Raw genomic sequence first — 20,192 nt, 5'->3', positions numbered from 1 at the left:
TGATATGGCAGTCCTAGAAAATTTATACACTCACTAACAAACCACAAATGGCATTCCTTGTGAATAAACTTTATATTCTATTTTTATGACTACAGTGATACTAATGCCAATAAAATATATAAAGAGAAATGACTACATTTCTTATATACCATATGCATTTATGTATTGAGTCATCAAATTTTCACAGCACCCTTACAAGGTAGAAACTGTGGCTAATCTCTGTTTTATAGATGAAAAACTGATGACAGAGAGAATATGGACTCTGTCTGAGACTGTACAGTTAGGGAGTGAGACAGCTTATATTTGTGTCCAGTACATCATGCTCCAGAGCCTGGGAAACTGTGAAAGCTCTGTTGATAGGTGGAAGAAGTAGTCTGTACAAGCATGCATGTTTTAGGAGATTACTTTTAAAAAGGAATACTAATTATGATAATATATTTTCACACACACACACACACACACACACACAAAAAAAAAAAAAACTGAACCTAGTGACCAAAAGGTGAATTTTAACCTTGGTGAGATCATGTTTGTTGCAATCCTGGAAACAGACATCACAGTGCGATGGGATAAGGACCATGGGAAGTGAAGAATGTTAACAGAGAATGCAGAAAATTCTTTCAGTACTTTGAATTTGAAAGAGAAGACAGAGACCTAGAGATACAGACAGATACATTTATAGAGAGAAAGATTCTGTGACTGGATAGGAATGAAGGGTTTAATGAGAGACTTTTAAAAATCTTCAATTCCATGAAACTTCAGCAAGTTTTCAAATTAATGTGAAGAAGCTGTCTTATCTCAGGTTTATCCCTCGAAGTTGTCCATATATTTATTTCCCTTCTTACATTCTTATTTCCACTTTGGAGAACACGAGACCCTTCCAATGAACTAATAGGGGTTTTGAGCTCAATATATATTTACTTGTTAGTAAATGAAAGAATGGACATTGTATGAAAGAAATGCTAGTAACTCTTGGATTTTTGTCCTTCAAGGGAGGCAGCAGGTGGCTGAAATCCTGGTGTGATATGGCTGGATCATGCATGATCTGAGGACTCCTGCACAGCTGACTGTAGGATGAGTACAGAATTTTTCTATAAATATACTAAAATACCAAGTAAGCCAGGAGCAGCCACTAGGCAAACACCAAACCTTGCATTCCTGGCCAGACCTATCACAGAGCTCATCAGGTAAGTTCAAAGACACACCTGTCTTCCCAGCATTGGGAACTGGATTGGGTTCTGCTCAGAGGCATGATGTTGACCAGATTTTATGAAACACCCAAGAATGTAGAGAACATTCTGTTTCTAAAACTTTGAATTCGAATCATATCAAAGAGATTTGCTTTCCTTATATGGATGTCTGTGTTCTCATTAGGAGAGAAACAATGAAAAATGACTTTTTACAATGCCTGCCTTAGCCCTGAGGCTCAGCCAGCCCCTACTTCTATGTCTCAGCATTTAAAGGGCCATTGAAGTCCCACTCCATGCTATATATTCTCAAGAGGTTTTCTCATTTACCCCTCAGGACAGCTCTGTAAAGATGGTATGGTCAGTCCCATTTCACAGATGACTAAGTTCAGGCTCACAGAGTCTAGGTCACCTCTCCAGGTAAGTGGCAAGGTTGGAATGAGATTCCATCCCTCACCCTCCCTAGAGAACCCTGAGCAACTTCCATTTTAGAAGATGGACTTCCAGGGCTTGAGAAATGGTCAGATTCCCCCCTGATATTGTGGCCCCACAGGTCCTCACTCCACAACTCCTCTGGGTGATAAGGAAGACAGAAGAGGTGAAATCCTGCACTTTGTGCCATGAGATCTGTGTGTAGGGCCACATGAGTTGGCTAATCCTTGAAGTGGTGAGTGGGCTCAGGCAGAAGCTCAGGTATTGGCCTTCGGACAGGTAAGCTGGAGAGAAGGAAAGTAACATGCACTGAACTACTGTAAGCAAATGCAATTTATAGCTCATCTCCTTTAATCCTAACAACCATTTAAAATACTCATCATTCTGACCATTATTCAGATCAGTGTGCTGTCTTTAGGGGAGTTTATGTAAGTCAGGGAAACAACCTAGTTGTCCTGTGATCATTAGCTAACTCTGGAATACTCCAAAGTTGTATCATTTTCTCTTGATATCTCCAGGGCTCTGAATATTGTAATCTCCCTGCAGGCTGATAGCGTCTTCTCCTCATGGTGTTGTTCAACATTTTTTCTTTTTAAATTATGACCTGTATGTTTTTTGTCACATTATTGACATTTAAAACACTTTCTCAATAAAAATAAAGCTAAGCATTTTTTAACATAAGAGAGAAAACATTTGCAAACTACACCTCAGATACTGGGTTAGTATCTATGATTTGTGAACCACATTCTGTAACAAAATGACTGGCAACTATTTTCAACAGAACATTCTCATTAAAATATACATGAACAATAAACATGTTAAAATTTGTCAAAACTGAAAGTACTAATAAGATGCAAATATAAATCTTCAAAAGAATATTATGTGGAAGAAACAAGTTGCAAAAAAAATTAGTACTGTGATTCACTTTTGGAACAGATTGTGTGTGAGTGAACATGTTTGTGTGTACCTCACCTACAGGGACACATCTGGAGAGTATGCACCATTCTGTTGACAACAGACCCTTTGGGTCAGAGGGTAGATGCAGAGTCATTTCAATTTATAAATATACTTTTATATATTGTTTGAAATTTTGTATTTAGGGAAAAAAGCATTTCAATAAATACTTTTGAATAGATTGGGAAAAGTAATTGTAATGTATTTCATTAATTTGAAAGTACATTCGTTGTATTCAATTTTATATTGAGACAAAGTAGATAAAAATGGAATTGATAATGTCTGTGTGTGTATGTGTGTGTGTGTGTGTGTGTGTGTGTGTCTTTTGCTCTATCACCCAAATAAACATAGGTGCAGATTTACCTTCAGTTCAGACAGGGGATGGAACCAGTATCAGTTTTAGATATCCCAGAAAATAGTGGATACAGAGAGACAGCTACCATGAGCTGAATAATTCCGGAAAACTCCAGCTTCTTGGAGCCAAGTTCCCAAACTCCATCATCCCTCTTTCCCTCTTACCGAGGCCCTTGTCTGACAGAGATGCAATCCTGTTTCTGGCCACCAGATGGCATCCATCTTTTTTTTAATAAAAAGGAGTACATTTTGTAAAGAGTAACGAAGGACTTAAAATGGTTTGTTTACCATGATCATAATTCTGTGTGCAAAAATTCATATATTTTTATTTATTTAATTTATATAAAATATATTTATGGATTTATACAAAATATATTTATGAATTTTTATTTTATTTACATTATATATATTATATATTGTGTATATATAATATATATTTTAAAGCAGTTGCATTATGGTGACCCAAGAATCTATATCGCATTCACTGATTTATCTTTTCCTTCCTCAGGGTAGGTTGAGGTTTCCACACTATAGAGGGGTCCCTCCCTCCCAGAGAGCAGGCAGTTCGCCCTCCATTACCCAACTCCTGTACAGGCTTCCCAGACCCTCTCCCACCCACTCTTAGTCATACCCTCTCTGGGACACTGTGGACACAGCCACCCAGACTCAGTTCCACCTCCCTCATCATTTCTCAGTCACCTTAGCCTGCCCCTGTGCTGTCCTATGCCGGCCGGTGGCTCCCAATGTGTGCTAGAGCTACCTGGTGTTTCATCGTATGGATGCCCCAGAGTATATTTATTTAGTCTTGTTTTGCATCTGTCAGTTTTTTCAGACAGACTAATTCTGAACATAGTTTCACAAGCTGTGTTTTAAGGGAGGTATCGTATTTCTTTTTGCTCATTGTATATATTGCTTTGCAGTCTGATAATGGTGCTACGTTAGTGCCCCCTCGTGACAGAAGCCTAAACTGCAGCTGGAACATCCGGGAGCAGGAAAGTGGGAGGAAGGGGCTGTGGCCCAAGCCCACCCCACAGAGCTTTCCGTAAGTCTGGGTGGAAAAGGAGGTATATCCAGTGTTCAGGGATACTGATGGCCAAACAGAAAGTCCAGCCTCTTACTATGCTAAAGAGAAAGCTATATTTGAGAGGAATTTTAAAAATCATTTTCATTTTTATGCTTTCAGACCTATAGATATATAGCAATAGACCTATACAAGCAAAAATAGATATAGAACTACTTATGACTTTTGTGGGGTTTTTCTCTTGTCACCCAGGCTGGAGTGCAGTGGTGCAATCGCAGCTCACTGCAACCTCTGCCTCCCAGGCTCAAGCAATCCACCAGCCACAGCCTCCCAAGTAGCTGGGACTATAGGTGTGAGCCACCACCCCTGACTAATTTTTGTATTTTTTGTAGAGATGGTATTTCACCATGTTACCCAAGCTGGTCTCGAACTCCTGAGCTCAAGGGAACTGCCCACCTCTGTCTTCCAAAGTGCTAGGATTACAGACGTAAGCCACTGCACTCGGCCGTACTACTTAGGACTTTTGTAACCTGTGTTTGCCCTTATTATAACCATCTTTCAAATTCAATTTCAATTTTTTGTATGGAGTTGGTGTTTCATCATATGATGCCCTAAACTTTATTTTCCCAGTACTCTAGTGGTAAAAATTTAATTCCTTTTAATATAGTTTCTATTACAGACAATAGTATACTTAACACCAGCTTTTATATATGCAAATATCTTTCAAAGCATTTCTTTATAAGCTCCTGAAGAGTCCTTTCAAAACTCTGGAAATTAGAACATTTTATTTTAACATAATGGTTCAAAATACTACTACTAATTTACATTCCTAATGTAACCACAGAACCGTTCAATATGCTTTGACTTTGTAACAAAGTGATGAGTTGTTTTTTAGATGCAGTGGATACCCAGGTTGCAAGTCATATAACCTGAGCATGCCCAAATGAACCACGTATGCCTGATTGGTGAACCTGGAGCTGGCCAGAACAGAAAATGTCAACCACATGTGGAACCTAAGTATTCAGATCGAGAAATGAGGACCAAAATGAGAAGTGAGAGGTTCCCTGGTTTTTTCCCAGTATAAACTTAAAAGCCAAGGACTCGGCACCACTTCTTTGCATGATCCAATCAGATCATGTGTCGTTGCATTTCCCTATGTCCCTCATAGTTACTCTCTGCCTCCAGACCCCAGCTCGAGGAAACAGATTTGAGTGTTGCAATAAAGCCTTTTCTTTCCTCAAGTGCTAGTGCCATAGTATTGGCTTCTGTGTGCATTGGTGAGCAAGCCCATTGCTCAGTAACACTAACATCACAGTATGAAAGTGCCTGTTTCTACACACATTGAAATAGTGGGCATGGTAGCTAATCTGATAGGCAGAAAATTATCTCTCATCATTGTCTTGATTATAACTCATTTTATTGCCTACCTAGAATTTCATCCTGTGGATATAACATAATTTTCAGAACTCCATGTTATTCAGAGTGTTCTGATACTCCCTATTGTCAACACTGTGTCGATGGCATCTTTTCAAAGTCTGTGCTCCGCTGAAGGGCACAGTTCCAGGCACAGTTCCTGTGGCTGTTTGGACTGGTGAGCCAAATGTGTCCCCTTGGAACCCACCAAACTGTCATAGAAGAATACTAGTATTGTGATAAAAAGAACCTGGTCCATGTATAAATGTGTGTGCGCGTGATTGTGTATGTGCTGGCGTGATTGTGTGTGCTGACAACCACATTTTCCTCTGCTTCCTTCTTTTCCTTCATGGCTTTGCATCTCATTTGGTCTCCCTTCCTAAATTCAGGTTGAGAACAAAAGTTCTCTGAAAAGGAATTTAGAGGGAAGAGACTTTATTCCAGTGAATAGTTTGCAAATTGGGGAGATGTAGCCTTCAGTATAAAATGAAGGTGTGTTCCAGAGAACAAAGGGAAGGTGTGTCTTTTTTTTTTTTGAGACGGAGTCTCACTCTGTCACCCAGGCTGGAGTGCAGTGGCTCGATCTCCGCTCACTGCGAGCTCTGCCTCCCGGGTTCACGCCATTCTCCTGCCTCAGCCTCCCAAGTAGCTGGGACTACAGGCGCCCGCCACCACGCCTGGCTAATTTTTTTGTATTTTTAGTAGAGACGGGGTTTCACCATGTTAGCCAGGATGGTCTCGAGCTCCTGACCTCGTGATCCGCCCGCCTTGGCCTCCCAAAGTGCTGGGATTACAGGCGTGAGCCACCGTGCCCGGCCAGGTTTGTCTTTTATGAAGAAAATTCCCACCCAGGGTCCCACTCAGATCAACTTATGCAAATGAAGGATTCCAACTTGCTTAGTTCCGATTGGTTGACATAGGTGAAAGCTTATGGGTTGGTTTAAGCACCATAAAAAGGAACAGGCAGCTATGAAAGTCCCAAAGTTAAGCAGACTTGCAGGTTTTCTGGAAACTCAAAGTAATGTGTGACCTTTAGTCAGCAAATGGCCACTTGGCTCTAATTTGAATTTAGGCCCGGTTAAACACCCAGGATTCATCTTGAAGGACTGGTTCCTTCAGGCTACACAAGGCCCAGAAGTAAAGGAAGGGAATTCTCAGAATGGCAGTTATTTTTACCATATCCTTATCCACATCCTTCCCTACGTTCTGAAGATAAACTTGTACATGGTTAATTGTTGGTGCAAACAGTGTGTACATATGTAGGTTTTTGATAAATATTGCCACACTGACACCCATAAAGGTAGTGCTATGTAGACTCCCTAAGTGAAGTCATGCAAGAAAACACACAGGGGAGTGAAGAAAGTAATAGTAATGACATCCTGTTAGACAGTAAATGCCCTACACTTTGTTGTGGATCCACTCTCAAGGCACTGCCACAGTTGGAACATGTGGAAGTGATCAGATGAAAATCAAATTTTACATGCAAGTAAAACCTGAAGTAACATGTGGGATGGTGTTAGGAGGGGAAAATCCTTGGAGGAACATATGACAAGCAGTCACCAGGGCTGGGATACAGCTACCGTTTTACATGCATTCACGTTTATATAAAACATGTGCATCATGGCCTTTGTATGAAAAAGTTTGGTCACTACTGTGGTACAACAGAAGACCAGGGCAATATCATATTTTTAAACAGCTTTCTTGTAGTATAGTTTATGGACAATAAAATGCATGTATTTGAAGATAGAATTTTGTGATTTTTAGTAAATGTATATAGAGTTGTGCAATGATCTTCATAATTGAGGGCTTAAAAATCTTTTATTTTTGATTTTTGTGGGTACATAATAGGCATATATATTTTGGAGGATACGTGAGATATTTTGGTACAGGTAGGGAATGTGTAATAACCACATCATTAAAAATTAGGTATCCATCCCCTCAAGCATTTATCCTTTGTGTTACAAACAATTCAATTATACTTTTTTGGTTATTTTGAAATGCACACTTAAATTATTATTGACTATTGTCCCCCTGTTGTGCTACCAAGTACTAGGTCTTACTCATTCTTTCCAATTTTTTTGTACTCGTTAACCATACCCACCTCCCCGCCAGCCTGCCACCACCCTTCCCAGCCTCTAGTAACCATCCTTCTATTCTCTATCTCCATGAGTTCAATTGCGTTCATTTTTATCTCCCAGAAATAAGTGAGAACATGCAATGTTTGTCTTTCTGTGCCTGGCTTATTTTACTTAATTAACATAATGGCTTCTGGCTTATTTTACTTAACATAATGGCTTCCAGTTCCATCCATATTTTTGCAAATGACTGAATCACTTTCTTCTTGATGGCTGACTAGTACTCCATTGTGTATATGTACCACATTTTCTTTATCCATTCACCTCTTGATGGACACTTAGGTTGCTTCCAAATGTTAGCTAAAGTGAATAGCGCGGCAGCAAACATGAGAGTGCAGATGTGTCTTCAATATACTGATTTCCTTTCTTTTGGGTATATACCCAGCAGTGGATTGCGGGTCATATGGAAGTTCAATTTTTAGTTTTTTTGAGGAACTTTCAAACTGTTCTACATAGTGGTTTTACTAACTTACTTTCCTACCAACAGTGTACAAGGGTTCCCTTTTCTCCACATCCTTGCCAGCATTTGTTATTGCCTGTCTTTTGCATATAAGCCATTTTAACTGGGGTGAGATGATATTTTGTTGTAGTTTGGATTGGCATTTCTCTGATGATCAATGAAGTTGAGCACCTTTTCATATGCCTGTTTGCCATTTGTATGTCTTCTTTTGAGAAATGTCTATTCAAATCTTTTGCCCACTTTTTAATCAGTTTAGTTATTTTTTGCTATAGAGTTGTTTGAGCTCCTTATACATTCTGGTTATTAATCCCTTGTCAAATGGGTAGTCTGCAAATATTTTCTCCCATTCTGTGGGTTGTCTCTTCACTTTGTTGATTGTTTCCTTAGCTGTGCAAAAGCTTTTTAACTTGATGTGATCCCATTTGTCCATTTTTGCTTTGGTTGCCTGTATTGGGGTATTACTCTAGAAATCCTTGCCCAGACCAATGTCCTGGAGAGTTTCCCCAAAGTCTTGTAGTTACATAGTTTGAGGTCTTAGATTTATGCCTTTAACCAATATTAATTTTTGTATATGGCAAGAAGTAGAAGGTCTATTTTCATTCTTCTGCATATGGATTTCCAGATTTCCCAGCACCACTTATTGAAGAGACTGTCTTTTCCTCAGTGTAGGTTCTTTGTTGAAAATGGGTTCACTGTAGGTGTGTGGATTTGTTTCTGGGTTCTTTATTCTATTCTACTGGTCTATGTGTCTGTTTTTATGCCAGTACCATGCTGTTTTGGTGATATAGCTCTGTGGCATAATTTGAAGTCAGGTATTGTGATTCTTCCAGTTTTGTTCATTTTGCTCAAGATAGCTTTGGGTATTCTGGGTCTTTTGTGATTTTATATGAATTTTAGGATTTTTTTTCTGTTTCTGTGGAGAATGTCATTGGTATTTTGATAGGGATTGTATTGAATCTGTAGATTGCTTTGAGTAGAATGGACATTTTAACAATATTGATTCTTCCAATCAATGAACATGAAATACTTTTCCATTTTTTGGTGTCATCTTTAATTTCTGTCATCAGTGTTTTATAGTTTTCATTACAGAGGTCTTTCACTTCTTTGGTTAATTCCTGTGTATTTAATTTTATTTATGGCTATTGTAAATGGGATTACTTTTAAATTTATTTTTTAGATTGTTCACTGTTAACTGGCCTATAGAAATGCTACTGATTTTTGTATGTTGATTTTGTATCCTGCAACTATACTGAATTTGTTTATGAGTTCTAATCATTTTTTGATAGAGTCTAGGTTTTTCCAAATATAAGATCATGTCATCTGCAAACAAGGATAATTTGACTTCTTTTCCAATTTGGATGTCCTTTGTTTCTTTCTCTTGTCTGATTGCTGTAGCTGGGACTTCATAGTTAAGTTTCAGATGTTTTAATCATCCTAAGATTACCCATCCTGCTTGAATGCAGTTAACCCTGTGCCCACCCCCAACCCTAGGCAATCACAGATATGCTTTGTTTCTCCGTGGATTTGCCTGTTTTTGACATTTTACATAAATGAAATCAAACAATATTGGGTCTTTTGCATCTGGCTTCTTTCACTTTACATAACGTTTTCAGAATCTGTGTTGCAGCATATATCAACACCTCATCCATATTTATTGCTGAATATACCCCATTTTATCCATGTATCAATTGATGAGCATTTGGGTTCTTTCCACTCTTTAGCTATTTTGAATGATGATCCTGCATACATTCAGGTACAAGTTTTTATGTAGACATATTTCTTTTGGCTATGTACCTAGGGGTGGAATTGCTGTGTCATATGGTAACTCCCTGTTAACCATTTGAGGTATGGCCAGAGTATTTTCATAAGCCTGATTTCATGAGAAGTACAGGCTTAACTTGTTTTTCTCATTATTAGACTGAGGTTGTGGGTTTTCAGAAGGAATACCACAGAGATGAATTACCCTTTTTATCACACCATATATGGGTTTACATGCTACCCATATGATATCAATGGTGATGTTAAACTTCATCACTTGGTTAAGGTACTGTTTGCCAAATTTCTCCAGTGTGTGGTAACTATTCACATTCCTATACTCTTTTCTGTAGAAGTAAGTCACTAAGTCAGCCCTGTTCTTAGGAGGTAGAGAACAGAATTAAACTTCACCTCATGAACTGTGGGGTAGCCATATATATATTATTTAGAATTATTTGATTGAGACAATTTGTCTTCTCTGATCCATTTCTTTTTCAATTGAAACACTTATTTATATCAGTATGGAATCATGTACACTTATCATATAGTTGGGATAGTTTACCAAATGGAAACATTCCAAAAGGAATTCCAGCATTATGATTTGTGTGGTGCAGTAGAATTCTGACCTAATCAGGAGATTGCAGAAGTTCCCTCTCTCTACTATTATATTTCACCACCATTATATTACCTAATTATGGCATATTAAACAATCAGACAATGCTTTTAGGCAATATATTTAACCATGACAAATTTTGAAACAACATTTTAATTTCAGGTGATTACATTGTATACTTAGTAATTCCTTCAGAAAGAAATAAAACAATAAACAGAATTTATTTAAGTGATCATAAAAATATTGCTAACATGCAGTAAATCTATTTGCAACATTCCTTTTATTGAAGTAATATTATGGGATATGTTGGGGAAATGTTGTACTTCAATTGATAGCACAGTTCCTGTAGCACAGCCTTCACATTATCTGACTGACTCTATGGAAGCTATTTTACAATGCTAGCTTTTAGGTAAATATAGCATTGCCATAAAATCTTTGTCTATACAAAAGCAACTGAATTTTGTCATTGCAGGTGAAGCTTTGTCTCCAGATAGATGTTCATTTCAACAGTCTTGATCTATAAATGGGACAAAGGCGTGGCTGTTGGTTTTGATGGGGTTCATTTCAGTGGAGGGATGCGGTAACAAAGCACCATTAGATGAGGAATGAGGACTGAGGTGGAGGGAGGTATAAAGGGATGAGTTGAGTATTGAGAATTCTTCATAGAACTTTGGTTGCAATGGGAGAATATATGTAAAGAGAACAGTAACTAGGGTTGTGGAGAGGGGTCCAGGGTTTTTAAATTATGTTTTGAAATTATCAATGATAAGAGGCTCTCTCAGGATGGAAATATTAATGAGAAGGAGCCATCTCTTCTTAGGTCTAGAAACTGAGTTCACCACAACCCCCTTACTTCCTTGTTTCTATTCTGGGGAAGTCTAAAGCTTCCCAGAAGGATGGTGTCATTTGACCTTAATGCCTGTTAACTATGGGGATGGATGGATGGATGGATGGACAGACGGATGAATGGATGGACAGATGAATGGATAGATGCACGATGTGTCAAACAGGTACTGGTATTTTATCTTCTAGCACCAAGCTCCTCACACAGGTGACTGAACCCATGGTTTTGGTGTCTGAGAAGATGCAGCTTCTCCAGTCTCTGTAACTGATGTCAGGAAGATGGGAGCACTCAGCTTCAGTGTTCAGAAGCAGATTTAGGCCGACTGCCATACCTTACATCCTGGAGGGATCCACCCTGACTTGAGCAGGTGAGATCACAGAAAGGCTTGCTTTCCATCACAGGGACAGTATTACAGCCTGCTCAGAAGCATGTTGTGGTCCAGCTCTTGTGTCATTTAAAAAGACTCCAGCTCTTCTCTAATACTGAATTCAACTAATATCACAGAGAGATGTTCTTAATCTTCTAGACAAACACACTGCCATCAGTATCCCCCAGAGGCCACAAACACACCCTGGAACCATAATGCCACCAGTAGCTCTAGGAGAACTTGCAGGCTAATGTGCCTGTTGCTCATTGTTTTTAGGCTACATATGAAAATGGACCAGTTTGCAATAAAAATATAATGCAATGATGATTATCAGAGCATTTTGTATACTGGGGAATTTTTTAAGTTATCTGAACACCAAATTAAATATAATGACAATGAAAGAATTTCCACCTGTCATATCATCAAAGTATAAAAAGAAACCATTCAGGATTCCAGTAAGGTGGGCATGCAGGGAAGTCTACCCTGTTTCATATTGGTGTTGGGGATGTCACTTAGTACAACCTCTTTCCAGGTTGATTTGGTAATTTCTATTAAAGACTGTATGTATCCCCCATCTGCATGTGTTTAGGGCCTGCTCCTTCAAGTATTCACCCTCAGCATGACCCCTGTCCCTCTGAGAGTGCATATTCTTCTTGACATCAGAACTGTCTGGAGACTCTAGTTTCTAAAGTACTGGCCCAGACACACTCCCTTGTCTACAGAGTAGGAAATTTAGGTCTGACAAGGTTCTCTATCTTTCAGAAGAGAGACAGAACTGGCAGACTGGCTTCAGAGCTGAAGATACAGATTTCAGTAGTGACCTGCGTCAGCAGGAAAGCAAGATTTACTTGGTTATGGTGTGATGTGCAGCTCAGCATCACAGTCTGCCTGGGGGTGTATAGGGTGCAGGTCTCTGCTTTTCCACTTAGTGGCAGGATGCTCCCCAGCCAGGCTGCTTAACCTGCAAACATCACTGTTTCTTCAGCTACAGGATGGTGTAGAGATTATATCCTCTACCTCCCAGGAATGTTGTGGGAAATTCATGAGACAGAAAAGTGCCAGCGTTCAGGAAGGGTGAGTCCCCAAGGCTTCCTGAGGCCAGAGATACTGCTCTTCTGCGGTACTTTATGTTATAATCACCCTATGACAATGCACAAATAAATAGTCATTCAGTTACAAGAGTGCAAGGACTTATATTTACTCAGTTCATCCAATATAGATTATTATAATATTCACAATGTAAATTGGAAAGTAACTACGTGGAAATCAGTTCTTCTTCCTTCCCATCTAAGGTCTCAGAAGTGCTTTCCCAGATGTGATCTCATTAACCTCTATATTGATCTGAGATTTGTTAACCAAAACTGGCCAGCACAGGGGAAATGACTCACCTAAAGTCTTATAATGGGCCTGCCCCGCCATGTTCTATTGCAATGTTTTTCTGCAAAGCCTCATCTTGCGGGGTTACATTATGTATATTTTTCTTTTTCTTTTCATTTTACCAAAAGAGAAAAATATATACCTTTTTATTGTTAAGAAACGTTTTCTCAAATAAGTACTTATTTCATTCCTTACTGAAATGATTTTTTCTTACTGATCCATTGAAACCATGTTGGCTATGTTCAACATAACTAGAGATATCTTTGGCGTTTTCCTCCCTTAGCTTCATATCTTGTAGAACATCTTGTACAAAAAAAGTAGATTTATAGAAAAACATACATATAAATCACGAATTAATCCTCAAATGTAGTAAAATAACATAGCAAAAACTTTATCAAATCCATTTCATGCACAAACTGGACAGATCTGTTATATACAATCTCTATATGCATCTGCAGTGTTTTATAAATTGGTGCTTTGACTTTAAATGGAGGTTTACAAAAAGGCCCCTCTTGTAATATCAATGACTAAATTATCTCACTATCATTGATTCTCAAATTTACTTGAATTTATACTCATCACTGCCATATCACCATTCTTACAAAGGCAGTAATTTTAAGGAAAAAGTTGCAGTGTGATTATGATATAAGTAACATTCAAAATTTCATGTTACCAAGAGTTGAGCAGAGTACTAATTTCCCGTTTATAAACACACGTCTAAAACGAGAGCTTCATGCACATCCACATAGAAATTCAAAGTCAAACTGCGTAATGTGTTTTTATTGACAGAAGGCATCACACCATTCCCAAGCAGCATGATTCCCTTGAGAAACTGAAAACTAATTTCTTGAATCTAGAATGCGACTTCCGACTTCCGTCTTCCAGGTGTAACCAGAGTTCTTCCTGGAGCGATTCCAGCTTGTTTCCTTTTGGTGCCTTCCTTAAGAAATTTTGCAGTTGTTTCTGGTGCAGTTTTTGGGTGGGCTCTGGGGTGGGCAGACGATCTCCACTTTGCAGAGGCTGCTCCTTTTGTGGGTGGAGCTGGTGGTGAGGGAGTAGGAGAGGCCTTGCATCATCCTGGCATTCAGGCCCTTAGCCATGGGGAAGGACTTGAGGTGGCTTCTTAAGGCATTGGGGAGCGGGAGCTTGTCCACCAGGTATACGGGTGTGCAGGACACGATGGTGCGGGAGCAGAGGTCTTGCAAGCTCAGTACCTTGCTCGGCCTCCCAAAACAATTCATCCTGTGCCGCAGCAGCACAATCCTGGCCAGCTCCGTGAAAGACTCTATGATGTTGAAATTGCACAGAGGGCTGACCTCAAAGAAGGTTATGCCCAGGCGCTCAGCGTAGGCCTGGGCCTGCTCCCTGGGCACCTGCCTCTTGAATGCCAGATGTAGGCGATTCCCCACCAGGATTTTAGGGACACCAGGGGCATGCTCATCGATCTTCTTAATCCATCGATCCATACCCTCGAAAGACCAGCGGTTTGCAATGTCGTAGACCAGAATCACTCCTTGTGCACCACGAGAGTAGGAGCGGAATATGGTACAAAATCTTCCCTGCCCCGACGTATCCCAGAGCTTCAGCTTCACCCGCTGACCGTCCAGCAGGATGGTGGTCGTCTTGTAGTCGATCCCCCTCAGGTGACTGTATGGGGACTCGGCCACGCCATCCTGCAGGCTCTCCAGGATCTCACTCTTGCCTACGTCGCTGTCGCCCACCAGCAGGAACTTGAGCAGGAAGTCATAGGCCTGGTCGGGGCTGTCCAGGGTGCTCATGTTGCTGGCCCCGCACTCCCGCCTGAGCCAGGCCCACAGGGTTGTGCGCAGAGGTAATGCCGGGCCTGTTTTTCTTGAGAAATTAACATAGAACATAAAAAATGAGATGGGGAAGTCTATGAAATAAAGCGAAATGAGGTGGTGGCTTTGATGGACTTCTTTTACAAACCCAGGAAATTGGTTCAGTGATTGTTTTCCTTTTCCTTACCCAGCACAGAGTAGTGACACAGCAGTTAATTAATCATGGAAACCTATACATTTCCCTTAAAATTTTCATATAATCATTATGGAACCATGCCTTTTGGATTATGTCAAAGGAATCTCCTTTAACGGAAGGATGGGTATGGGATAGGAAAGGGACTAAGATGTGTTGAGTACCGTATGTACCCTACACTGTGTATGACACTTAAAATATTTTGTTCTTTTGCTTTCAGAACAGCTGTCTTTGTTAGCTATGATTGTTTCCATTTTACAAATCAGAAAAGGCAAACTCAGAAATGTTATGTAATTTAAAAAAATATTGCCATTATTATAGAGATCACAGAAATCACAATCCTGAGCCAGGGCTCTCCTCATATAATGCACCACACATCCTTTTTACTCTGTGGCCATGCAGGGTTTAGGAGTAAGTGTGAATTGTCTGTGCATGTGATCCTTGACAAGCCACGCATGTTTGCATGGGCACTAATACTTTTCTTGCTGCAGGTGGACATCTCCCATAAATATAAGAGCCAAGATCTCAGAAGAGACATCTAGGACATAGATTTTGCTAGAGTGTCTCATAAATAATATTCACCCAACAAAGATGTGTTGAAATAATGCATGCATCCATCAGTGAAGGGTTTTAGGTTTAACACATGTACAGCTCCTATAACAAAACAGCAAAACTGACAAAATATGTAAATGGTTCACAGGCAAAGAAACGCAAATGGCCAGTAATCACAAGAAAAAGCATTCTAGCTCACTAATACATTAAGGAATGCAAATGAAACCATCTAAATATCCTTTTATCACCTATCATCTGACAAAATTTAAATGTGGAAAAAAAAGCAAAAAAGAATTTTTTAAAAATTTGAAAAACGAAAAGGTAAAAAGTGGTTCTGTGTGTGTCTGGGTATGGGGGCGGCATGAGGGACCAAATACATCACGGAAATGGAAACACACTTATCAGTTATAAATACATTTAAATATTGTAACAACAGGTACAAAGATGGTTAAAGAAATGAGAATGCTCAGACACATATAAGGAAGTTTAAATTATTGAAATCAAGCCCCAAGGGATGGATGTTTACACATGTAATGGAGGAAAAAATGTTCACATGTCCAAAATAGCCAGGTAAGTGGTTATTTGAAATAGCATTGCTGAAATCTTTTTAAAAAGGAAAAAATGAGAAACATTCTAAATACTCATCAATACAGGACAAACATGTGAATAAAGGATAAGAAAAACATTTCTATTTCTCTGTGGGCTTCAGGGCAAATAGAGAAAAAAAAAAAGCCTTTAGATTAATTCCAGAGTTAGCTGACAATAAGGAGATAATAAAGTTGTCTCCCTGATTTACATAAACTTCCTTAAAGACAGCACCCTGATTGGAATAATGATCATAATCATTGGTACCTTGAACAGCCGTTAGGGTAAAGGAGATGAAATATAGAGTGTATTTGCTTAAAGTAGTTCAGTGCAGGTTACTTTCCTTCTCTTCAGCTCACCCGTCGCAAGGCCAACACCTAAGCTTCTGCTTGAGCCCACTCACCACTTAAGGGATCAGCCAACTCATGCGGTCCTATACCCAGTCTCTTGGCATAAAGTGCAGGATTTCACCTCCTCTGTCTTCCTCATCACCCAGAGGGGTTGTGGAGTGGGGGACCCTTGGGGCCGCAATAGCAGGGTAGTGGAATCTGACCATTTCTCAAGCCCTGGAAGCCCATCTTCTAAAAGGGGGTGCTTGGGGTCGTTTAGGGAGGGTGAGGGATGAAACCTCATTCCAATCCTGCCACTTACCTGGGAAGGTGACTTAGGCTGTGAAAGCCTGAGCTTGATTATCTGTGAGATAGAACTGACTGTATCATCCTTACAGAGCTGTCCCAAGGAGCAAATGAGAAAACCTGTTGAGAGTATATGGCATGAAGTGGGACTTCAATGGCCCTTTAAATGCTGAGACACAGAAGTGGGGGCTGACCGAGCCTCTGGGCTAAGGCATTGTGAAAAGTCATTTTTCACTGTTTCTACTAATGAGAACACAGACATCCATATAAAGAAAGCAAATCTCTCTCTGATATGCCTTGAGTTCAAAGTTTTAGAGACAGAATGTTCTCTACATTCTTGGATGTTTCATAATCTAATAAAAGCTGTTCAACATCATGCCTCTGAGCAGACCCAAATCCACTTCCCATGTTAGAAAGAAAAAAATGATAGATGTAAAACAAGACTATAAAAACATATGCTCCAGGACATGAAACACCAAGTAGCACTTACAGGGCTGAAGAAAGGTGACAGAGAGGATAGAGGTCACAGGAGCAGGGTCTGGGCAACTGTGTCCATAGGATCCTAGAGAAGGGAGGACTGAAAGGGAATGGGAGGAGGTCTGGGAAGCCTATACAGGGGCAATGGAGGCTAAATGCCCCACTCTCTGTGAGGGACCTCTCTATAGTGTGCACGGGACAACGTATACTGAGGAGGGAAGAGATAAATCAGTGAATGCCATGTAGATTTGGAGTCCACAGCCAATGGACCAGCTTTAATACACATATATTTTTCAAACAGAACTGGCATCATAGTTTGTCACTCTTTGCAAAATGTCCTCATTAAAAAAAAAAAAAAAAAAAAAAATGGAGATAGCTGTGATGCCTCCTGATGGCCAGAACCCGGATCACAGCTTTGAAAGTCTCAGACAAGGGGCCCAGGGAAAGGGAGAGGGATGTTGGAGGTGAGCTACAAAGATATCAGCCAGAGTTTTCTGGAATTATTCACCTAACGATAGCAATCTCCGTGTATCAGTCATGTTCTGGCATATATGAAACTGAGATTGGTTCCAGCCCCTGTATGAATTAAAGATAAAACTGCATCTGTGAGTGTGTATTTGAAGTGATACAGCTAGACCTAGACACGCACACAAATGTGCACACACACACACACGCAAATACCCTGTCGATTAAATTCTTTTATTTTCTGTTTTCACCATAAAATAGAATACAATGAATGTTTTTTCAAATTAATAAACATATACACAGTACCTTTGACAATCTGTTCAAAAGTATTTTATCATAGCCATAAAAAAAAAAAAAATCATGTCCCTTGTAGCAACATAGATGCATCTGGAGGCCATTGTCCTAAGTGAATTAACACAGGAACAGAAAACCAAATACCACATGTTCTCACTTATAAATGGAAACTAAACATTGGGGACTCATGGACATAAAGATAGCAACAACAAGCCCTGGGGACTACTGGGGGAGGGGGGAGAGGTGGGGCAAAGGTTGAAAAACTATTGGGTACTATGCTCACTACCTAGGTGATGAGATCATTCATATCCCAAACCTTAGCATCCCACAATATACCTATGTAACAAACCTGCACGTGTACCCCCTGGATCTAAAACAAAAACTGAAATTTAAAAGAGAAGAACATTCTGCCTCCTATAATGAAGAAACATCTCAACTAACTTATTTTTTGGAAAACAGCAACATTTTTTCAAAGTTTGGGTACATTTTTAAAATTCACTATGGCTCTTTCTTTCAGGTCCATTTCATTGACTACAGAAAGGCATCAGAATTTTTTTCTTTTTCTTTTTCTTTTTTTTGGACAGAGTCTCGCTGTGACGTCCAGGCTAGAGTGCAGTGGTGCAATCTCAGCTCACTGCAACCTCCACCTCCCAGGTTCAAGCGATTCTCGTGCCTCAGCGTACTGAGTACCTGGGATTATAGGCATGCGCCACCACACCCGGCTAATTACTGTATTTTTAGTAGAGATGGGGTTTCACCATGTTGGCCAGGCTGGTCTTGAACTCCTGGCCTCATGTGATCCACCCACCTCAGCCTCCCAAAGTGCTGGGATTCCAGGTGTGAGCCACTGCACCCAGCCAGGCATTAGAATTTAACTTTATTGCCTTGAATATTTTAATTAATGTTTTATATTTAATCTTAAAGAAGGGGAAATTTTATATCATTGAAGAGACACTTATGCTTACAAGAACTCCTTTTAATAATAAAAGCAGAATTTATTAGTAAAAAAGGGAAAGAAATAGAACATTATCTTCACTTCAGGAGCTTCCTTTATGACCTTACAAGTCATTATTCCCCCAAAAGTAAACTACACTAACTTCTAACACTAGAGATTTGCCTGTTTATGAACTTTTCATATTTTATATACCTGAAATTATACTTTTTTGTTTCTGCTTTCTTTTGCTTAATATTATCCTTGTGAGATATATCCATGATTTTGCATATGGCAACATTAAAATGAGCATTCTAATTGTGGTAGAGTATTTCATTTTATGAATACTACAAGTTATCTGTTGGATGATATTTGGGTTATGCCCACAGTTTGACTAATATTATAGTACTACTACATACAGATTTGTGGCTGTCTTTAGTGGATATATGTACATGATTCTGTTGAGTATATCAAAGATTGGAACTGCTGGCTCATAGGTATGCATGTAGTTAGCTTTAGTAGATATTGCCAAATGATTTCCCAAAGTGTTTTCACCAATTTACTTTCAGTAATAGTACATAATGGTTCTACTTGCCCTTTATTCTTTTTTTTTCAGTTCATGGGGTTACTGTAGTATCTCATGACAAGTTTAATTTGCATTGTCCTAAAAACTAAAAACGTTAAGCACCTTTTTATTTTTTTTTATTTATTTTTATTTTTATTTTTTTTTTTTTGAGACGGAGTCTCGCTCTGTAGCCCGGGCTGGAGTGCAGTGGCCGGATCTCAGCTCACTGCAAGCTCCGCCTCCCGGGTTCACGCCATTCTCCTGCCTCAGCCTCCCGAGTAGCTGGGACTACAGGCGCCCGCCACCTCGCCCGGCTAGTTTTTTGTATTTTTTAGTAGAGATGGGGTTTCACGGTGTTCGCCAGGATGGTCTCGATCTCCTGACCTCGTGATCCGCCCATCTCGGCCTCCCAAAGTGCTGGGATTACAGGCTTGAGCCACCGCGCCCGGCTAAGCACCTTTTTATACATGCAGTTGTTGTATGGGATTCTTATATTGTAAAGTGCCTGTTTACTTCTTTTGCTCATTTTCTACTTTTCTCCTTGTTTCCAAAAAATCAAATCACTGTATATATAAAATCTTTCACTCTGTATTTCAATATTTTCTTTCTTAAGAGTATGTTTTGAAAGACAGAGTCTTTAATTATAATGTAGCTCAATTTATTATTTTTTTTCCTTTGGGATTAACAGTTTTTTTGTCTAGTGATTAAGAAATATTTGCCACCCCAACTACATAAAAATATTTTCCTACATTGTTATAGGTTATTCTTTTACTTTTGCATTTAG

General features: G+C 39.5%; 1 protein-coding gene and 1 long non-coding RNA gene across 3 annotated transcripts; one reads left to right on the top strand and one right to left on the bottom strand.

Annotated features, from left to right (window-relative positions):
• Positions 1-474: 474 nt before the first annotated feature.
• LOC116271903 lies at positions 475-16,881 on the top strand. 2 transcript variants are annotated; one of them, XR_004180644.1, is made up of 5 exons: positions 475-1,607; positions 1,741-3,969; positions 4,341-5,539; positions 11,357-11,535; positions 15,893-16,881. It is a non-coding gene; the product is annotated as an uncharacterized LOC116271903 (long non-coding RNA). The 2 variants fall into 2 exon arrangements; XR_004180645.1 differs by having other exon boundaries at positions 475-1,898; positions 3,848-3,969.
• Positions 13,681-15,896, bottom strand: LOC116271900 (ras-related protein Rab-40A-like). Its single transcript, XM_031660654.1, has one exon. The coding sequence runs from the start codon at positions 14,784-14,786 to the stop codon at positions 13,854-13,856; it is 933 nt and encodes a 310-aa protein (XP_031516514.1). The 5' UTR covers positions 14,787-15,896; the 3' UTR covers positions 13,681-13,853.
• Positions 16,882-20,192: the final 3,311 nt, after the last annotated feature.

This window comes from Papio anubis, chromosome X (assembly GCF_008728515.1).
Source record: "Papio anubis isolate 15944 chromosome X, Panubis1.0, whole genome shotgun sequence".
NCBI classification, from domain to species: Eukaryota; Metazoa; Chordata; class Mammalia; order Primates; family Cercopithecidae; genus Papio; species Papio anubis.
This window is presented reverse-complemented; position numbering and strand designations above follow the sequence as displayed.